The sequence below is a fragment of the Aulonocara stuartgranti genome (genome assembly GCF_965226115.1).
Source record: "Aulonocara stuartgranti genome assembly, chromosome: 20".
Classification (NCBI taxonomy): Eukaryota; Metazoa; Chordata; class Actinopteri; order Cichliformes; family Cichlidae; genus Aulonocara; species Aulonocara stuartgranti.
This window is the reverse complement of record NC_138956.1, coordinates 987081-1007250: the sequence shown is the minus strand read 5'-3', so window position 1 is coordinate 1007250 and position 20170 is coordinate 987081. Positions and strand designations below refer to the sequence as shown.

The 20170-nt window shown below is 44.3% G+C and overlaps 1 protein-coding gene across 2 annotated transcripts; it reads left to right on the top strand.

Annotated features, from left to right (window-relative positions):
* Positions 1–1115: 1115 nt before the first annotated feature.
* LOC309696466 (extracellular matrix protein 2) lies at positions 1116–17437 on the top strand. Of its 2 annotated transcripts, none has more exons than XM_082517713.1 (11): positions 1116–1834; positions 2006–2157; positions 2629–2862; positions 2954–3073; positions 3153–3249; positions 3504–3619; positions 5112–5244; positions 5373–5530; positions 5702–5841; positions 16460–16786; positions 17090–17437. In XM_082517713.1, the coding sequence occupies exons 1-11, from the start codon at positions 1642–1644 to the stop codon at positions 17253–17255; spliced, it is 1836 nt and encodes a 611-aa protein (XP_082373839.1). In that variant the 5' UTR covers positions 1116–1641; the 3' UTR covers positions 17256–17437. The 2 variants fall into 2 exon arrangements, with proteins under 2 accessions (XP_082373839.1, XP_082373838.1); XM_082517712.1 differs by having other exon boundaries at positions 2003–2157.
* The last annotated feature ends 2733 nt before the right edge of the window (positions 17438–20170 follow it).

Below are 20170 nucleotides of genomic sequence, written 5' to 3'. Positions count from 1 at the left end.
ATTTCAGTAACTGCCTGTAACCTCAGATGCTTCATGACTGCAGATGTTTAGTTTATTACATTTAGCATTTGGCAAACTGGTGTCAGAGATGTTACAAAGCTGAAAGCGGTCATGCTGACTTTAACATATTCCTTCAGAGTGAAAAGAAAGCAAAGATTAACTTGGTCATCCGCAGGAAGGATAATAAAACATGCGCTGTTTCTTAAACATGTAAGTGTAGTCATGTAAGTGTGCTGTGGAAATTCAGGGTGTTGTCACACTCAAGGAAGGGGTTGAATGTGGTCTGTAGATGACAGCGTGCTCCTGTCGAGATATAAAAATGAATCATCTTTGGAAACGTTGCTATTTACTTTGGAGGAGCACATGAGGGCCTGACTGTTTCAGTGTTTAGTGTCAACTTGTCCAGAGTGCCATTTGGAATATGTCTGGATTCTGCTGCTGTCTCATCAGTTACTCTTCAGGTGTGGAAAAACACCAAAAAAGCATAATCTGCAGATTTGATTGCATATTACAGTAGTAGTGTTCATTTAAGAAGATGTTTTGAAGCACAGTCGACTGAATGTAATGTTTGTGTATGTGTATATGCGGGGACCAAACATTGGAAAGTTGCTCTACTTGTGGGGACCAACAGTCACTTATGGGGACAAAATGCCCCATGAGTTTGAAGACAGGGTTAGGATAAGTGTAAGCAGCTAGGGAAAGCAATATGTCAATTAGATGTCCACACGAAGATATGAAAACACGACTGTGTGTGTCTGCTGAGCAAATAAAGAGGTTTCACCCCACAGTGAACATCCCAGTTTGGCTCCACACTCAGTAAGGGGCAGACGGCGAGTGTGAGGATGTACACACTCTGCCGTCGATGTGCAGAATGTAAAGACGTCCTCACTTTTTATTACTCAGAGTTCATGTTTGACTTCAGACATAGATGCTGGCGGAGGTTTGCCAAACAAGGTTGCCTCCGACTGGGACTGTGTACCAACCGTCTGCTCTTGGACAAGGTCTGCTGTACTCATACTAACATTCTGATGCCCTCCAGAAAAAGCACAAAAGTGACAGCGGTTTACAAAAACACATTTGTCAAATCACAACAGAATGTACGACTAAAATCTATCACCAGTGTGCAAAACTTACTGCACTCCAGTATCACCCCCCGCCGTCCTGTCAGCGTCTCTCCTCCAGGAGAGAGAAAAAAGCTGTTCCACGTAATGTTCGCAGACAGTTATGAAGTGGAGACGAGGAGGAGCAGGGTGTGTCTGTATTTCACGGTACAACAATCGAGGCTCTTTATTAACACTGAGAGAATTTATTTTTTTTACCTCTCCGCCTGCTGGATGTCCCTTCCTGCTTTCTCTCTCTTTCTTCATTTTAACATTTACTCTGAGCAGCGAGCGCGTGCAATATGTTTGACCACTGCTTCAAGGTGACTCAGAACAGAAGGGAAACCACAGCGTTTACTCTGCATTCATAAAGCTCCAGGGTTTACTGAAGAACTGTCTGCTTGTCTGTAAGTAGACTTCTAACCATCTGCGCTTCCTGCTCTGATGCTTCTTCTTGGCTTCAGCTCTGAGGATTAGAAATTAAACCCTTTGGGCTTCTCTGCATTTGAAAAAAGCTTGATTTGAGTATAAATATACAGCAATGCAAATGCCATGGACGTGGATTGTGTTCATCTGTCTGAGTGGAATAGTTTCCTCAGAACAAAACTTGGACTCTTGGCATGACGTGGATGCATTAATGGAAGTCTCCGCTGAGATATCCGAACTAGAAATAGCACCCGTTCCTTCGCCAAGGATCGACGCAGGGGTGACAGTGTCGGGTGCACACACTGCTGGTAAGTTTTTAAAGTCTGCCCACTTTTGTCTGCACGCTCTTGGTTAATAAACACTTAATAACTGAGAATTTTAACCTATTTTGCGCACAGAGGATTAAAAATCGAACAGTGTATTCCTTCATGACTGCATTTTTGGTTTGATTTATGTTTTCTGTTACCCTGGTGAAGAAGAGAGTGAGGATGAGCATCTCCAAGCAAATGCTGAGAAAGTGATCAAGCAGGAAAAACATGGCTCTGGAAACCTGGAGGCGATCAGAAGAAGGAGAAGTGCCTGGGGGAAGAGGAAGCATGCAGCCACAGTGGAGTCCATCGCATATAGAATAGTATGATGAGACACACAATCATATTACACCATCTTTTAGGTCATGTCGCCGTCCTGTCTGGCAGCTTTTGCAATCAGATTTTATGATCTGAATTGTTGTGCCGAACACATTTTGCTTTTCCAAGATAAGCTCTAAAAATTCCCTAAAGGCTCCTCTTCTTCATGTGTTTCTTTTATCTGCCTATTTATTCATTTCTATTCGTGTTGTTTCAGTTATCAGAGTATATGTGTAGTACGACAATGTCTAAGCTGACAGGCGGGGGGGAAGGAAGGCAGTAGAAAATAGGAGTGAACATATAACAAAAGGATAGAGCACAAACAGAAAAGCACGGTGTACTGGCAACTGGTGCACCTGTCAGAAACAAAACAAAAAGAAGAAACATGCAGCACCTGTAACACACAGTCCTTATGTGAGACTTGTCTCTGTTTCCAGTAATTAATTCCAGTAATGGTCTCCTGCTACTTTCTGTAGGCGGGTTTGGGGCGACCCGTTGGCGGCTGGAGAAAGCCTGGAAAAGGAGGGGAGGACAGCAACGCTCTTATGGCTGCACTCAGGGAACTCCACGCTGAGAAGAAAAGGCTGATGGATCTCAGGAAAGCACGAGAGGAGGAGGATGATGAGGAGGAGGACGATGACGATGAAGACGACGATGAAGACGACGACGATGATGATGAAGAGGAGGAAGAAGAAGAAGAAGAAGAAGAGGTTATAGTTTGTAATATTAGTTATCTTTTTTAACTTGTCTTATTTACTTACTGATTTGCTGGGTAATTAAATGTTGTTCTTTTCTTCCAAGGAGGAAGAAGAAGAAGAGGAAGAGGAGGAGGAGGAAGAAGAAGAAGAAGCAGAGGAAGAAGAAGAAGAAGAAGAAGCAGAGGAAGAACCGACTGAGTCGCCCAGCAATCAAACAGAAACGGTTTCTAACTTTATAGAGTTGCCTGTTACATATTACATAATTTCCTTGGGCATTAATAAAGTTTTCTGATTCTATTAAGTGTCAGAGCACTGAGAGAGAGATCAGCTGCAGGGGCATCGGCATTACTCACCTGCCAAGCTTCCAAAACCTTGAAGCCACGAAGGTGGATTTAGCAGGTATGTGTATATCTACAGCTGTAGTCAAAGAAAGCACCCAACAGAAATTTCACAGATTAAAAAAAGAAAAAAGAGCAAACACAAGAGCTCAGGAAGCCCAGCCATCATTAGTGAGCCATCGATGCCCATATTTTTGTAAACAGTGTTATCCTGGATTTACCACTGGAATACATTACGACGTGGATTATTATGCTGCCAGCTAGTGAATCATCAAATTGAAAATTGAAGTGTCATGTGACTGACTTTATGTTCAGAGAACAACATCAGGATCATCACAGCACGAGCTTTCTCAGGCCTCCTGAACCTGGACATGCTGGACCTGAGTCGAAACATACTGGATGATGAATCGTTCAGCCAAAACCCACTTTCTGTGAGTAACACTGCTCTCGCTGCATCTTTTAAAATTACTCACAAGTGACATATTTTTATCCCTTTATTTATCTATTTATATAAAGAGTGAAAAAGTAAAGTAAAACCAGTAAAGGGTGGTGGTTACTCTGACTTAAATCTACTGCTCTTGTACTGAGGTTTGTGTCCCAGTGAGTAATATATAGTAATATGTGTGTAATACCAGTGTGAAAATCCACCACAAACCAAGGCTGTCCAACACCGTTTGACTGCAGAGTTTCTCCCACTCGTCTTACAACTGCAGTTGGAGACTTGCACTTCCAGTTCTGCCTGCACTCAATGAGTTTTCTAACTATATATTTTTAACTGCACTTTATGTCTGTTGGGTGTTTTCTAGAAAATATTTACTGTCATGAAATATCAAGTATTATTTATCCAGACTGGGAATGGAAAAAACAAACAAGTGTCACTGACAGTGACTGAACTCTGTTAGAAAAGTCAGTGTTGCTTCTCTCATTGTCTGCTGGCCAAAGAAAGAAGTGATAAAATAATTTACAGCAGACAACAACAACAACATTTAATATACCGCCAGACTGTAGTTTACCTTCGTAATGAGACAGAAAGTTTGTATTCACTGTCAGTTCGAGCCACAAATAATATTCTGGGAAGAACTATTTGGTGTGTTTAAACAGCACCAGCAGAGACAAACACACATATCAACAAAAAACCCAAAAAACTTTACGCCTCGAGGCCTGAAACTGAACCCTGTTTGACTTTCCTTTGACGTGGACGTGTTGAACTGCTCTGACATTATCCTTAGTAGCTCCGTCTTCACTCTTACAGAGAGTCCTCCGCCTGTCAGTACTTTTCTGACTTACAAGCACATTTTATGGGTCACTTTGCATCTAGTTAAAATAAAAAGCAGGCTATGTCCTGTATCATTACGGTAATAAAAGAGCACTGAAAATGCATTAACTAATCCGTCTAAGAATAACCTCTGACCACAGGCCACACCGATGGAGCCTACCACACTCTGACCAATCATTACACACTGCCACTGCTATACTGTCACGGTATTGGCTGAAAGAACCTGCTGGAAAAAAGCTGCAGCCAATGATGTGGGGAATATGAGGAAATTATTTTTAGAGGAATATTCTTCTTCAGTTTCTGCTCACATCCCTGTAATGACAGGGGATTGATGGACTGGCTGGAGGGATGCTGCGAAGTCCTGTCCACTGCTTTTATTCACCCATCAAAACCACAGCAGCTTTCACTGAAGAGCCACCCGGAGTGGCTTTGCTAAAAATATGAGAGGACAGATCACATGAATGGAAGAGATGCACAAATGTGACATTCTTTCATTTGGTGTGTTTCTGTGAGCTCTGTGATTAAATCCCAATTGGCAAGCAGGGATGGGAAATTACGGACTTGGAGACAAGTATCTATTTAGTGTATTTTATCATCCCAGTTTTGCTCAACACCTATTTATTTGTGCTGCATTTCATTTCATGCAGAACCTGACCTCTCTGAGGAAGCTGGATCTGGATGACAACCGCATCACCGTGATCCCGACGCTGCCTTCATCTCTGGAGGAGCTCAAACTCAAAAACAATAAGCTGAGTGGACTCACACCGCACTGCTTCAAAGGTACACATCGTGTGTGTGTGTGTGTGTGTGTGTGTGTGTGTGTGTGTGTGTGTGTGTGTGTGTGTGTGAACACAGTCATGTGTAAAAATTATAACAGGTGTAACATCATAGGTATTATTTCCTAATAGGTTTGATGAATCTCCTGAAGCTAGAGCTGGGAGGAAATGCTCTTCACAAAGCCAGTGTGTCCCCTCCAGCTTTTAGGCCGCTACAGAGACTTCTTGACCTCCAGCTGAGCAACAATCACTTCCGGTCGCTACCACTGAACCTTCCTCCCTCTCTTCAGGTGCACATGTACCACATTTTCGAGTCATTTTTTCCTCTTTCTCTCACTGCTTGGAGTTAGACACTCTCGGACACTGTTTGCATATTCACTGATTGTTTTCATTTTAAACTGTCACATTTCTGTCTCCTGTATCACACCTCAGCATCTGTCTCTGTCTTCCTCATTCTGTAGACGCTGCAAATGAATGAAAATCTAATTGAGGAGCTGACAGAGGAAGCGCTGAGGGGCTGCATTCATTTGAGAGTGCTCGAACTCAGGCACAACCGTCTGCATGAGCAAGACATCGCTACCCATGCATGGACGCGTCTTAAGTATGTCCATCCATCCATCCAACCCAATGTTATGTAGTTCCTTCATCAGCCACCAGAGGGCAGCCTGGTGTTGCTTAGGAATCTGAAGACGCAGCTGTCATTTGTTCAAGTTCAAAACACTTTTCACTTTATTCTTGTGGCCACTAAAAGATATGAAACAACAAATTTCCATTAAACGATGAGATTTTTTTAAACAGGCAGTAATTTAGTATCACAGTAAAGTAAATCATCGATGTTTAAAGCTGATGCCTTCTTTCAAAAATGACTGAATTAAAATGACAACACATTTGGAGTGTTGGACATCAGCTTCAGTACGTGTTTTCTCAGCAGACATTTAGACTGATTTACACAAAGCCAGACAGTTTTCTCATTTCTTCTTCTGCTTCTCTCTCAGCCTTCCTCACACAGACAAACACATGTATGCTCACATATCACACACATTTTGACAGCTGACCTTGTGTACTTGGATGAGCAGGCGTGTGAGCGAGGGCTTGAGGCAACTGTGTGCATCTGTATGTGTGTATTTGTGTTTGTGTGTGCGCTGTTTAAATATAGTGAATTCCAGTGGGTTTTTCTTTTTTTTTTTGCTCCTTAGGATCCTTGCGAACCAAAGTGGGAGCCTCAGGGAAAACTGAGGAAATAGAGAATGCAAAAGAGAGTTGCAGGAAAGTGAAGCTGTGGAGATTTTGTATATAGGGCACAAAGCAGAAGCATTAACTTGAGAAGATGCAGTCTGGGAAAACTTTAGGAAGTGATGAACTCTTGTAATCTTCTAGATGCAAAGCAGACTCCAGGACAGGAAGATGGAGTTCACTGGAGGAAATTCGAACAGACTGTCCTGAGTCTTCATGAGACTTGTTTCTGATGCCTGACACGTTGACCTCATTAGTCGTGAGAGCATCAACTTCCCATCGAGTCTGCAGGCTTAGTAGCTGGGCCTTCATTTTAAGGCTTCTGCATAGACACCAGACAGTGAATAAACTCAGCTTGACCTAAACTCCGCTTATACAGCAGGAGACAATAAGTAAGGTCGCTAACAAGATCAGAACCCTCCCTTCCAGCTGATTGTCTACAGACCTTTAATAGCATATCATCATGTGGTCCTACTGAGGCACGTTAAGAAACAGAAAGTGCCTGAAAAAGCTGAGAAAACAAAGATCAAAAGTGAATTGCTTAATGTGAAAAGAACTGCAGTTGGCTGGGTCTAGTTCGCAGGGTGCTTCTGTTTCGTGTCACAGTGTTGCTTTGCTTCTAGCTCGGTGATCGAGGTATGAGTGGGGAGAACGAGGTAACAGGGAGCTGGGATCTTTCTCAGGCAGACTGGGCTCACTTACCTCATTATGTATTTAAATAACGTGTAATGAAAACAGAACATTTCCAGAGCCTGTGAAATGTCTCTGACTCATTTGGGATAACCCCCCCCCCATATGCATTACTTCCCCCTCATCAGTCTACACAATAATAGCAACGGTTAATCTTATTTTAAAAGAACTGAAATATCCAGTATACTAAAGTATTCAGACACATCCTTCTTTTAATGATCCTTCAGATTCTACAAGTACAATCTTTCATTGCATATTGGATTCACTGGACTTAATCTAAAAGCTCTGACACTTGATGTTGTATGTAAGAGTAAAAACCAGCGTGAGATGTTGAGAAAATTGCCTGTTAAGGACAAAGACGTGATTATGTCAATGCATAAGCTGAGGGAGAATACGGAAACATATCTGTAGCAGTCTCGGTGTCCAGGAGTAAACAGGGATTACTCAGTTTGGGGAGATTTGTAAGATTTAGAGATGGGTCAAGTTCTTAGAAGGACAATCATTAATGTAGGTATCCACACAAATGGCTGCACAGTTTGCCAAAAAGCGCCTGAATGGCTTGGATACCTGGTTTCCACTGATTCGTTCTTGGCTCAGTGCCTCTCTGGAGACAGCGCTGTAGTGCTTTCTGAGAACAAGCTTACATTTCAGCAGGTTTGAGATTTTCTTTCTTTTCTGTGGGAAACAAATGTGCTGGCTGCGTCAGCAGATCAGCTTTGAAGTTGCTGTGGTGGCCTCTCCTATACTGGTTTGGGCCCAGCAATTTTGTGATTCTGTCTCTCTGTCACTTTTTTTTCTTTGGTGGGAATGCTACCACGTCTGAATGGGTTCTGTCATTGCCACGGTGGAAGAGGTATTAGAGCATGACATGCAAAATCCTCTGAAACAAAGATTCATAATTCAGTTCATAGTTCCCGGGGTCGTGTGCATGATTGAAACCAGGCACTAAGAAGCGATTAACACCATCGCTACAGTCCAACGCAGTGGTGGCACGATCCTGTTGTGGGATTTCCTGGTACATGGACACTGATGGACGCACAAAACCATTTTAATAGAGCTCAGGTTCTCAAACTGGGCTAAGGATTACATTCAATAAGTCAGAAATCTAAAGCATCACTGAGAAGGCTGTTTTGGGAAAACTTGGTAAAAAACCAGAAGTGTACAAAAGTGGTGTTGTCCTCATAAACAAAAAGGATGTGTATCGGATCTACTTTGTGTGTTTCAGGATGAAAATCAAATGATTGCTCCAGTTAAAAGAACATGAATGCATTACTCGTTTTTCACGAGGTGATGTAGCTAGAGTTATGTAACCTTTAGCTAAGCGATGCATCGGAATACGTCTTCCAACTCCAACAACTGTGCCTTCCTTTGTTTGTTATGTAACGAAGCTGCGCTGGCATACAATTAATGCTGTTGCACAAGCAGTTAGATTTGACTCTTATCAGGCACAATGAGCAGCCTGTTCAAAAACACAGCTGCACAACTAAAACAGACACACACATGCACACACACCTGACACCTGCCTGTGTCAGTGCCTGATCTCAAACCAGAGCATTTTCTCATTTGCGACACTACGCCCAAATGATCATATTTCATTGATAAAGTCTTTCCGGTTGCAGACTGTAGTTTATGCTGTCAAACATTTACAGAAAAATGACGGATTGTGTAATAATGGCTTTGTTTTATTGCGTGCTCTGCAGTTTGACTTAACACTCTTGTAAAAGGATCATCGACTTAAAAATACCCAGTAACAGCCACTCCAACTCCGTTAGATAATAACTGACAGAAGAGCCGAGTATTTTTTTAATTTGGTTTGTGCTGAAACAGATGGCTGTTACGGCACATCAAATGTTATTTTTCTCCATTATTTTTTTTATTATTTGTGTCATTTTGCACAGAGAAGCTGTCATGGGAGATCTGTGTATATTTATCGTCGCTGCAGGCTTAGACGGATCGCATGGAGGTGCAGGTTCAGTGATCATCACACCAAAGATGTGTGTGTCGCATGGTGACGTGTCTCAGCCTGATACGACTTGTATCAAAAGCCCTTTTCCTGTTTGGCCCGGCGCAAATTGGTTTCGTAACGAGCTTATATAAACTGGGAAACAAACACGGCGCACACACTCTGTACGTGCACACACTCTGTACGTGCACACAGCGGCTAAAATATGACGCTAACATCAAGTGAAGACCGCTGGGTTTCATTTAAGTGATCTTCAGTTCACATTTAACGGTTTCCTGCGTGGTTGCAAACACGTAACATTTAGCAAGTGTAAAAACTCACTTTAGATAAAAGACTGTGCTGCGGACCTGGCGGACGTCTTCACCTCTATATATAACACCTCGCTGTCCTGTTCACTGGTACCATCCTGTTTCAAAGCAGCAACCATCGTTCCCATCCCAAAACAGTCAAATGTCACATGTCTGAACGATTTCAGACCTGTGGCACTCACCCCCATTCCCGCCAAATGCCTGGAGAGACTGGTCATTAAACACATCAGAGCTCCACCATCCCTGGACTCGCACCAGTTTGCATACAGGGAGAACCGGTCAACCGAGGATGCGATCGCCACAGTGCTGCACACATTACTGAAGCACTTGGAACACAGGAACACCTATGCACGGCTCCTCTTTGTAGACTACAGCTCGGTTTTTAATACCATCCGGCCATACAAACTCCGTCCCAAACTCCACCAACTGGGACTTAACTCCTCTCTGTGCAACTGGATTGTGGACTTCCTCACTAACCGTAGACAGAGTGTCAGAGTGGGTAAGAACACCTCTTCCACCCTTGTGGTCAACACCGGTGCCCCTGTGGAGGCTGTGGAGGAGCTTCGCAGGTGTTTGGAGTCTACAGACTGGGACACAATGAAGGCTGCTTCTAACAGCTTGGACGAGTTTACGGACACTGTCACCTCCTATATCCACTTCTGTGAGGACAGCATTGTGCCATCACGCACCAGGGTGAGTTATAACAATGACAAACCCTGGTTTACTCCTAAACTCAAAAAGCTGTGGCTGGAAAAGAGAAAGGCGTTCAGAAGCGGAGACAGGGACTGCTACAGAGAGGCCAAGTACAGGTTCACTAAAGAAGTGGACATTGCTAAACATCAGCACTCTGAGAAGATGCAGCAGCAGATCTCAGAGAATGACTCGGCCTCTGTGTGGAAAGGTTTTAGGAATATTACAAACTACAAGCCTAAAACCCCCCACTCCACTGATGACTTGCTCTTAGCCAACACCCTCAACGACTTCTACTGCCGTTTTGACGAGCCATCAGGCAGCCTTCACACCTCCAACGACCCCAACAATAGAGGCACTTTGGACACTAATTCCCCCACCTCTCCCCCCTCCATAGAGCCATCACCACCTTCAAACTGTTCACCTGCAACACCCGCCCCCTCACCCCACACAAAAGAGGATTTCACACCACCTCCTCCCACCACAACTCTTCATATTCATGAAGCAGGTGTGAGGAAGCAGTTTAAGAGTCTGAATGCTCGGAAAGCTCCCGGCCCAGACGGTGTGTCTCCTGCCACCCTCAGACACTGTGCAAACGAGCTGGCCCCAGTGTTTTCTGGCATCTTCAACTCCTCACTGCAGGCATGTCATGTGCCCGCCTGCTTCAAGTCCTCCACCATAATCCCTGTCCCCAAGAAACCTAGGATCACTGGACTAAATGACTACAGACCCGTGGCTCTGACATCTGTGGTCATGAAGTCATTTGAGCGCCTAGTTCTCTCCCATCTCAGGACCCTCACGGCCCCCCTCCTGGACCCCCTGCAGTTTGCATATAGAGCCAACAGGTCTGTAGACGACGCCATCAACATGGCCCTACACTTCATCCTGCAGCATCTGGACTCCCCAGGAACCTACGCCAGGATCCTGTTTGTGGACTTCAGCTCTGCCTTCAACACCATCCTTCCAGACCATCTCCGAGGCAAGCTTTCCCAGATGAATGTGCCTGATCCCATCTGCCGGTGGATCACTGACTTCCTGACGGACAGGAAGCAGCACGTGAGGCTGGGAAAGAATGTCTCGGACTCCCGGACCATCAGCACCGGCTCCCCTCAGGGCTGTGTTCTTTCTCCTCTGCTCTTCTCCCTGTACACCAACTGCTGCACCTCCACCCACCAGTCTGTCAAGCTAATCAAGTTCGCAGATGACACCACCGTTATTGCGCTCATCTCTGACGGGGACGAGTCTGCCTACAGGAGGGAGGTTGAACGTCTGGTGTCCTGGTGCAGCCACAACAACCTGGTGCTGAATGCCCAGAAGACAGTGGAGATTATTGTGGACTTCAGGAAGCACACAGCCCCACTCCCCCCCATCATCCTGACTGACACCCCCATCACCTCTGTGGACTCATTCCGCTTCCTGGGTACCACCATCACCCAGGACCTGAAGTGGGAGCCCACCATCACCTCCGTCATTAAGAAAGCCCAGCAGAGGATGTACTTCCTGAGGCAGCTGAAGAAATTCAACCTGCCAACACGGACGATGATGCAGTTCTACACTGCAATCATCGAGTCCATCCTCACCTCCTCCATCACCGTGTGGTACGCTGGAGCCACTATCAGGGACAAACAGAGACTGCAGCGTGTTGTGCGCTCTGCTGAGAAGGTGATTGGCTGCAGACTCCCATCTCTGCAGGACCTGTACACCTCCAGGACACTGCGGCGTGCAGCTCGGATCTCAGCTGACCCTTCTCACCCTGGACACAGTCTGTTTGACCTGCTCCCCTCAGGCAGGAGGCTCCGGTCCATTCGCACCAGAACCTCTCGCCACAAGAACAGTTTCTTCCCCTCTGCTGTTGGACACATGAACAATAACCACATGACTGTCCCCGCCACTAACACATGACCCTACGCTGTGTCACTGCATCATTTCATGTTTGGCACTGATCACCACCTGCACTCATGTATATATCTTTCTACGTAGCACTCATAATTCTTATTCTCATGTATATATCTCATGTATATCGCATGCACATATCTTTCTTTCTACATAGCACTTTAATTCTTATTGTTTGCACTGAAGCACCGCAGCAATTTCCTAATGTTGTAAACCTCAACATCTGGCAATAAACCCATTCTGATTCTGATTCTGATTCTGATTCCTCAGGGGTGTGTTCTGAGCCCTCTGCTATACACTCTCTTCACCCATGACTGTATTTCCTCCTGCGCGTCCAATCTCATTGTTAAGTTTGCAGATGACACTACAGTGCTCGGACTTATATCCAACAACGATGAGACAAACTACAGGACAGAGGTGCAACAACTAGAGTCATGGTGCCACGACAATAACTTGGTCTTAAACACCAAAAAGACCAAGGAGATCATTGTAGATTTCCGGAAGAGGGGTCATAACAACCATCTGCCTCTCTTCATTGGCAGTGAGGCGGTGGAGAGGGTGAGCAGTTTTAAATTCTTGGGGGTAACTGTGACCGAGGACCTGTCCTGGGGCAACCATATCACCTCAGTTGTACGGAAGGCCCAACAGCGCCTCTACTACCTGAGGAGACTGCGGAGCGCACACATTCCCAGATCTCTGATGTTGAACTTCTACAACTGTGCCATCAGCAGCGTTCTGACGTATGGATTTCTAGTGTGGTTCCCCAGCTGCACCAAGGCCGATCAGCAAGCACTCCAGCGGGTGGTGAAAGAAGCTGGCAGAATTATTGGAACAAGTCTGCCAGAGATCAGTAATATCTTCCCCACTCGCTGTCTGAGGAGGGTGCACAGTATCCTGCGGGACCAACATCACCCTGCGCGCCACCTTTTCCATCTGCTGCCCTCAGGGAGAAGGTACAGGTCTATACAGGCCAGAACATCCAGACTGGCCAACAGCCTGTATCCACAGGCTGTGAGGCTCCTGAACTCTCTGCCCCCCTCTCACGGACAATAACCATATCCAACTTCTTAATAGCAATGAACTGGTCTGCATTGGTGCATCATATCTTTATTCTCTTCCCCCTCCTGCCCCCCCCCCCCCCCTCTTTCTTAAATAGATAACTATCATATCTGATATCATATCTCACAGTACAATAATATTGAATGGGTTGCATTGTTGTATTTTGTCATGTTTCTCAGGTCTTTGTCTGAATTTCTACGAACATTATTGCTAAGGATTGTCTTATTGCATTGGAGTCACACTGGGTTAAATATGTACACTTGGGTTTTAAGGGGTATTTATTATTTTCTTCTTTTTTTTGGGTTGTATGGAAGCCCCAAACGCAATTTCATTGTTCTTGACAATGACAATAAATAAATACTAAAATACTAGATTTATAGAACGCAAAAAAGTCCAGTTATTTGTTCGAGTAATGGGGTAAATGATTTCAAATATGCTTCTGTGTGCTTTCAGTGGCAGCTGGCAGAGGCTCCAGCCCCTCAGGACCCCAGTTGGAATTAAAAAAAATGATTGGAGGGACTGTTTTCAACAGATCTCACAAATACTTCCAGATATCAGCCAGTGTTAATACATCCAGTGCGCACAAAAGTGCACACGCAGCTTTAATAAGTCCAGAACGTGCCGTCATCCATCGATCGGTGCAGTTTCAAGTCCAGCTGCAGGCGTTCAAGTCTGCTTGGCATAATCACAGAGCCTGGCTTGAATACTTCGACTATTCTGTGTAATCCCGACGCTGTGGTTTCACCGTAAATGGAGCCGTGTGTATCTGTAAGTGCAGTACCTGTTGTAAGCAGACCATCACCCTGAGCAGCTGCAGGACTGGACTACGCTTTGCACAAAACCGAGACAGACTTGATTTTTTTTAATGAAAAAAAGAAAAGCAAAAACATTTGCTTTGGTGTGAATTGTGTGTGTGTGTTGCCTGGAGTAGCTTGTGTGTTGTGTGCTTGTGCATGACTATTTGATCATAGTATGTGCATCTTTTTCTTTTTTGGGTGGGTGAATAGCAATTTCAAATCCATGCATTTGCATCCTCGCTGCACCTCCTTGACGCCCATCTGTGTCTGCCAGCATATTTATTTTCTGTGGATGCGCATAGTTCATGTCATGTTGTGCGTATGAGAGTGTTGTTGTGTTTTTGTGTAGGTGCCAAGCCAACGGGTGGAGGTCTCTGAGAAGAGAGGACTGTGTGTCTCTCCACTCATTAATACCATGTGGTATTTAAACACTGGTGGACTGCTGCTGAGCTTACTGGCAAAGTCTTTGAATACAAATCAGCTGCACACAACTGGTCTAAACTGGTACACAGAAACAAGCATAGTGATGTGTTTTATGGTTTCAAGTGGGAACAGAAATCACTCTTTTTTTATTTATTTAATTTAATAGAAATTCACAGAAAATCGTGCATTTAGCGCCTGCTGGTTTCTTTGTGTGCTCTGTGCTGCTGTGCTTCCCCAGGTTTCTGAAAGTTGTTCTCAGAGATGATGGAGGTGGAGGACGTTCTAATGCAGATTAGATACACAGGCTGTACATGAAAGATTGATGTCACTCATTGGTTTCAAATTGCATTTTGAAGCCTCGACCCTACTGCTGGGCCAGCTGTGTCCCTGAAGTGCACTGGTGCACAGACTACGTTTGTTATTCACCATGTTGGAGAGTCCGTGTCACACATCAGGCTTTATTGTTTGTCAGGTCATTTCATTAAGGATGACAGGCAGCAGGAGATCAAAGACAACAGAGAGGTCAACAGTGAGCTGTGTTGGCACACGTGCCAATCAAAGACACCAGTAAGAGTAATGTGTTATATAATACTGGTGAGGTCTGATTCACTTTTGGAGCCAGCCTTAGGTGGTCCGGACAGGAACTGCAGGTTTTGGCACTTCCACATCCATTTTGCAACCATCTCCACAGATCCCGTGTTTTTCTTTCAGTTGCACCACTGTAGTGTGACCCAGAAATACGTCTGGGCAAATATAAACTATGCTCCTTTTAAAAAAAATCAAAAAAACATCTTTTTGTGTTGCAAACTAATGATGTGAACAGGGACTGGATATATACCATAAAAAGTTTTTATTGCCAGTAAATAAAAGTAACTCTTGGAAAAGACAAACTAACAAATAATGATTAGATCTGCTTTTATGTTATTGTTACCCTTCGAGTACCCTTACATGTGCTGATGCAGTATTTCATCATATGAAATACTGAAAGAGTTTATTTTGGTTCTTCTGTTACTGAATATTTACAGTCGCACCTTAATAGCCGAACCTGTTAGTGGGTCATAGTGTTTATTGTGTGCATTTTATTCTAGAGCATTTCACCGTACACACAAAATGTGAATATTTTGCACAGCCCGGACAAATCTATGGAAACATGTCTTGGTAATAATCTTGAATTCTGTGCACAGTCTTGAGCAAACCCTGGTTTCTTTATATTTAATAGGAAAAGAGGAAATATGTGCTGTGGTTTATTGAAACAGGTGTAATGTTCAAAAGAAGGAGAGTTGCTGTAAGCTTTCTATTGTAAGCTGATAGTAACAGAAACTGTGAAGCAGACAGCATCAGTCAGACATACGTTGGCCCACATGTGTTCAGCATCCACAAGCCTTCACTGATTGGGCCCCAGTTCCCATCACTCTGTAGTCATTAACTGGCCACCTGAATGTTTTCTGAGCCCTTTTGTTCAGTGATGTCAGTGAATGGAGGAAGAACCGAAAATGAGGTTTTGTCTCCTGCTGTGAGCTGTGCTGTAAACTCAAAACAGCTGTGTAAGACCTTCTAATAAACACTGAATCACAGTGCTGCAGTGCACCCCGAGGACTGCTTTGATAAGTCAGAATTATTATTATTGTCTTTGTCTCAGACCTCAGAAATCTGGTCCCAGCTCTGTGGCTATTCTTTAGGTTTCCCATAAGCCAAACATTTTCTCTATCAGCAATTCTGCCTCAAATTCTCCCCCAAACAGCCATCGTACCCCTCAGGCCCCACTGTTTTATTGGCTGGTGCACCCTGCTATTCCACCACACAGGCCCGCCTCCCTTTCTCCCCAACAGCGCGATGCAGGAGGCCAGAAATGATAAAACATGAGATGAAAGCTGAGATGAAAGGTTTATGAGTCAGTGTGGATGTGGGTCTATTGACATGCTTAATCAGGAAACCTGCAAAACCTAAAACACTTCATCATCACATGCTTCTGCTGAGCAGCTAACCTCAGCATTATCACTAGTAGAAAGGTTGGGAGATCACTGAGATCTTCAGCATGATGCCATAAGTGCTGTGATATCACTGGAAATATGGATCTCCAGGTTGTCTCTGAGCAATTTCAGACTGATTGGACGTTTCTTTGCAAATATGACTGAGATTATTCTATGCACTGTATTTCTTCAGGTCCTTGGAAGCCTTGGATCTATCTCACAACCTGTTCACTTCCGTTCCTCTAAACCTGCCGCGCCCTCTTCGTAATCTGACCCTCCAGCACAACAGCATCAGTCACATCCCAGCCTTCACGTTCCGTCACCTGCGGCCCGGCCTGCGGTCCCTGTGTCTGTCCCACAATGACCTGAGCAACGACGCTATAGAACAGTTCTCTTTTGTTGGATCTTACCGCTCGCTGAGCGAGCTCCTATTGGACCACAATCGCCTCGGAGAAGTTCCTCGCTGCATCCGGCAGTTTAAAAACCTGCAGGTGCTGAGACTGAGCAACAACCAGATCAGGTAGAATTGGATTTTCCATGAAGTCAAATGTGATTTCTATAATGCTGGGATGAGCTTACTGCTTGCTTGTTACCCAATCCTGTCTTAACACCATTAGCTCTGCTGGTTCCATTGAAATGATTCTAAGGAGCTTAACAAAGAACACATTCAATTTCTTATGTAAATGTGTTTCTTATCTTTACATTATATACGGCTTTTAGACTTTAATTTTAAAATAATAAACATTTGAATGTTTGGTTTCTGCGTTATTTCATAGTGAAAATTGTCTGCCTAAATTTCAGTGTGCATATGTTTCAATTATAGGCTGGTGAGGCAGTGGAGCGTGTGCCACCCTCGCAATTCGGGCTCCTTGGCTTCAGTCCACCTCGAAAACAATCTGCTGGAAGTCGAGAAGATTCCCCCAAACGCTTTCTCCTGTCTCACTGACCCTCAGGGCCTTGTTCTACATCCACAGCAGTGGTCTGACTGATAGGACAGACATACGGGAACATTTCTTCTCCCACGTTTGCATCACCCTGTAATGATGCAGTGTTTGCAGAAAAAACATTTTCACCATGTATGTTGCTTAGTAAGCTGCAGCTTTCATTATATCATCTCTAAAGCCATTTTCCTCTCTTTGATCATTTCAGTATGTAATAAAGCAAATATGTTCTTGACATTGTGCTTAAAATAACTAATGTTGTAAAAGTTGCTTTTTATATTGTAACAGATGCATTGCAATCAGAATGCACATAAAGCACAAGTTTTGTCTTTTCATTAAGGGATTTGATACTTTGGGAAACTAAAGCAAAGAAAAGGATTAACCTGTGTCTCTAGCCTGAGGTACTTACAGTAGTCTGAGCTCAACTATTTAATTAGTGGAAGAGGAACTAAAGCAGGATGTTTGGAAGGGCAGAGATGGCGTTTGACCGCTTCATGATCAAACTTTAGCTCCCTGAGAGAAAGTGAGATCTCTGGCAACACAGTGTGAACCTCAGGGGGCCATTAAGAAGAAAAATATAAACATCATACTAGTTTCCTACAACTAGAAACCCTCCAAAATAAACATCCACTAGCCACTCCAGAAATGCTCAGGGTCACTCTGACTGTGAAAGCGGGGCCTCGTTTGGGGTCTCCAAACATGTAGATGATGACGTCAGTCACGGTGTTTCAATAGTTGGAGTGCAAACATGTATGTGTGTGCGTGAGAAGAATGAGGCAGCAGCAGGAGATGAGGAAAAGCTGAGGAACATGTTAAAGCTGAGTGGAGCTCGGGTATAAACGACAGGCTGGCTTTTAAGATACAATACATCCATTGTACTTAGGAAGCCTCTAAGGTGATCAGTGAAACATGAGAATATTCATGGCAGTGAGTTCAATAAGACTCGGCTACAAGGGAGAGAAGAAAGGAGGTTTACAACACGGGGAGAAGATACAGAAGCCGGGATCAGATCGTGTTCAGAGTGCTTTTCCCATCTGGAGCTCTGTTGTTTACTGACAAACTGTGTTTCTGTCCCACTCTTAACATCACTTGCTCGTGCCACCTTTTGCGCAGAATAATGCAATCCTGTAAGCGTGACATGCAAAAGCACTCCTAAAGAGAACAAAGCAGAGGAAAAGCAGCCACTCTGAGTGTTTTCATTCATCTAATCCCACGTTAATATCTCCATCGTCAAAGCGTAACGTGACATTTCAGGGCGTTTTAAAAGAACGCATGCAAGTGCGAGCAATCAAATGCTGCAGCAGTCTCTTTAATTAGTTAATCCACTCATACTCAGACAAAACACATTTCACAGTATATCACTCAGAGTAATGTGTATAATTAAAACGATAAAACATTGAGTTGTGTTTAGCGCACGAAGTCGTAATTTACGCAGAGTGCGCTTGCTGTGTTGACAAGCTGGCTTAAGGTATAAGGTTTCACCAGAGTGCGGTGTTCCTGCAGCTCTAAATGAAGAACAGAAGGCCCCCTGCAGACGGTACAAACACACTCGAGGGAGGGAGGCGGGGAGCGATCGACACTTAACAGCACAGCGAGTGTATTTGTGTTATTAACGATGGAGCTGATGACAAAGCGAAGCAGGTTATAAAATCCGGTAGACGTACCCTCTGAATATGAGACAGACCCACATATCCTTCTCTATCCTTTCTCCCTGGGCGCGTGAGCACATGCTGGATTTGTGCTCTCAGCCCTGTGCATGTGGTGCAGCCTCCAACCTCCATAATTGTACAGTCATTTTGTAAACAGCATATTACTGTCTAAGAAACTGCACATTCACATTTATAGTGCAGTTCCTGTACTTACAGGCTAAGCCGAAGCTTTGCACAAAAATGAGCGAGCTGTGTCTCTTCCTCTTTTTAACCTTTCCATCTTTGCACAGATGGATTCATCAGTTTTGAATTGAAATCCTTAAACATGCCTCCACAGCCTGTCAGATGGAGTCTTTAGCAAATGTCACGGGCTCACCACTTCACTTCCATGCATGACGCCACATGTGACGTGACTAAACTGTTAAATCGACGCGCTGTCATAGCCAGCAGCTGTCTGCATCCCGTCGAGCTCAGTCTGACCGGCCCTAGAGGGGGGTCGAGCTTTTTGTCTCCCATGTAGCTCTCCATCCTACCCTGAGACGACAGCTTCCTGTGTTTGTTTTTTGATTGGGCGTTGGCGGATGAAGTGCTGGTTGATAAAATAAAAAGGCCCAACACTTACAGAGAAAAACTGCTAAAAGATTCTCTTCCTGACTCGGACTGTGACAACAGAGAAACAGATAACGCGAGGCAAGAAGAGAGAGTATGGATGCAGGGTCTAAAAGTGAGGACACTGTTTTTGCTAGAACTTGAAACTGTGCATTCTCTGCAGGTATAAGCATCACTGAGTAGGAAATTGTTTTTCATTTAGTTAAATCACAGTGTAAAAGAACTAAACAACATATGAGTAAATATCATCCAATGGTGCATAGCCTCGATCATGGCAGTAGCTGTCTAAGAGCTAGTGGGTGTGTTAATCTCTGGAGACACGTTAGATGAACACTTGTATAGAGCAGAAAAAGTTTAATTTAGATGCCAAGCCCTGTAGCTACAGCCCAACACCATAATCAACCGAACCACAGCGAGAGAGACACACAGGCACACAGAAAATTAAAATGCGTGAAGCAGAGGGAAAGAGCACATTTACAAACGGGAGAAAGAGAGGAAGCAGGGAAAGAAGGAATGTCATCTGCAAAGTCCTTTATCAAAACACTGTCCCCTGCCAAAAGCCCCTGCAGGGCACTGATCCGGCCCGCATGCCTTTCCACCACTGTGGATACGACACTGTTAGTGACAAGAGTAGATAACTAAACGTCAGACAGGCAGTGTCAGCTTCTTCTTGAGTTTATATGATGGCAAAAGTGATTTTGTGCT

Bases quoted from the DNA above. Each gene is read 5' to 3' on its own strand.
- LOC309696466 (XM_082517712.1), top strand. From the start codon at position 1,642: ATGCAAATGCCATGGACGTGGATTGTGTTCATCTGTCTGAGTGGAATA. The intron at 1,835-2,002 runs GTAAGTTTTTAA...ACCCTGGTGAAG, and splicing joins GTCGGGTGCACACACTGCTG to AAGAGAGTGAGGATGAGCAT. The intron at 5,842-16,459 runs GTATGTCCATCC...GTATTTCTTCAG, and splicing joins CATGCATGGACGCGTCTTAA to GTCCTTGGAAGCCTTGGATC.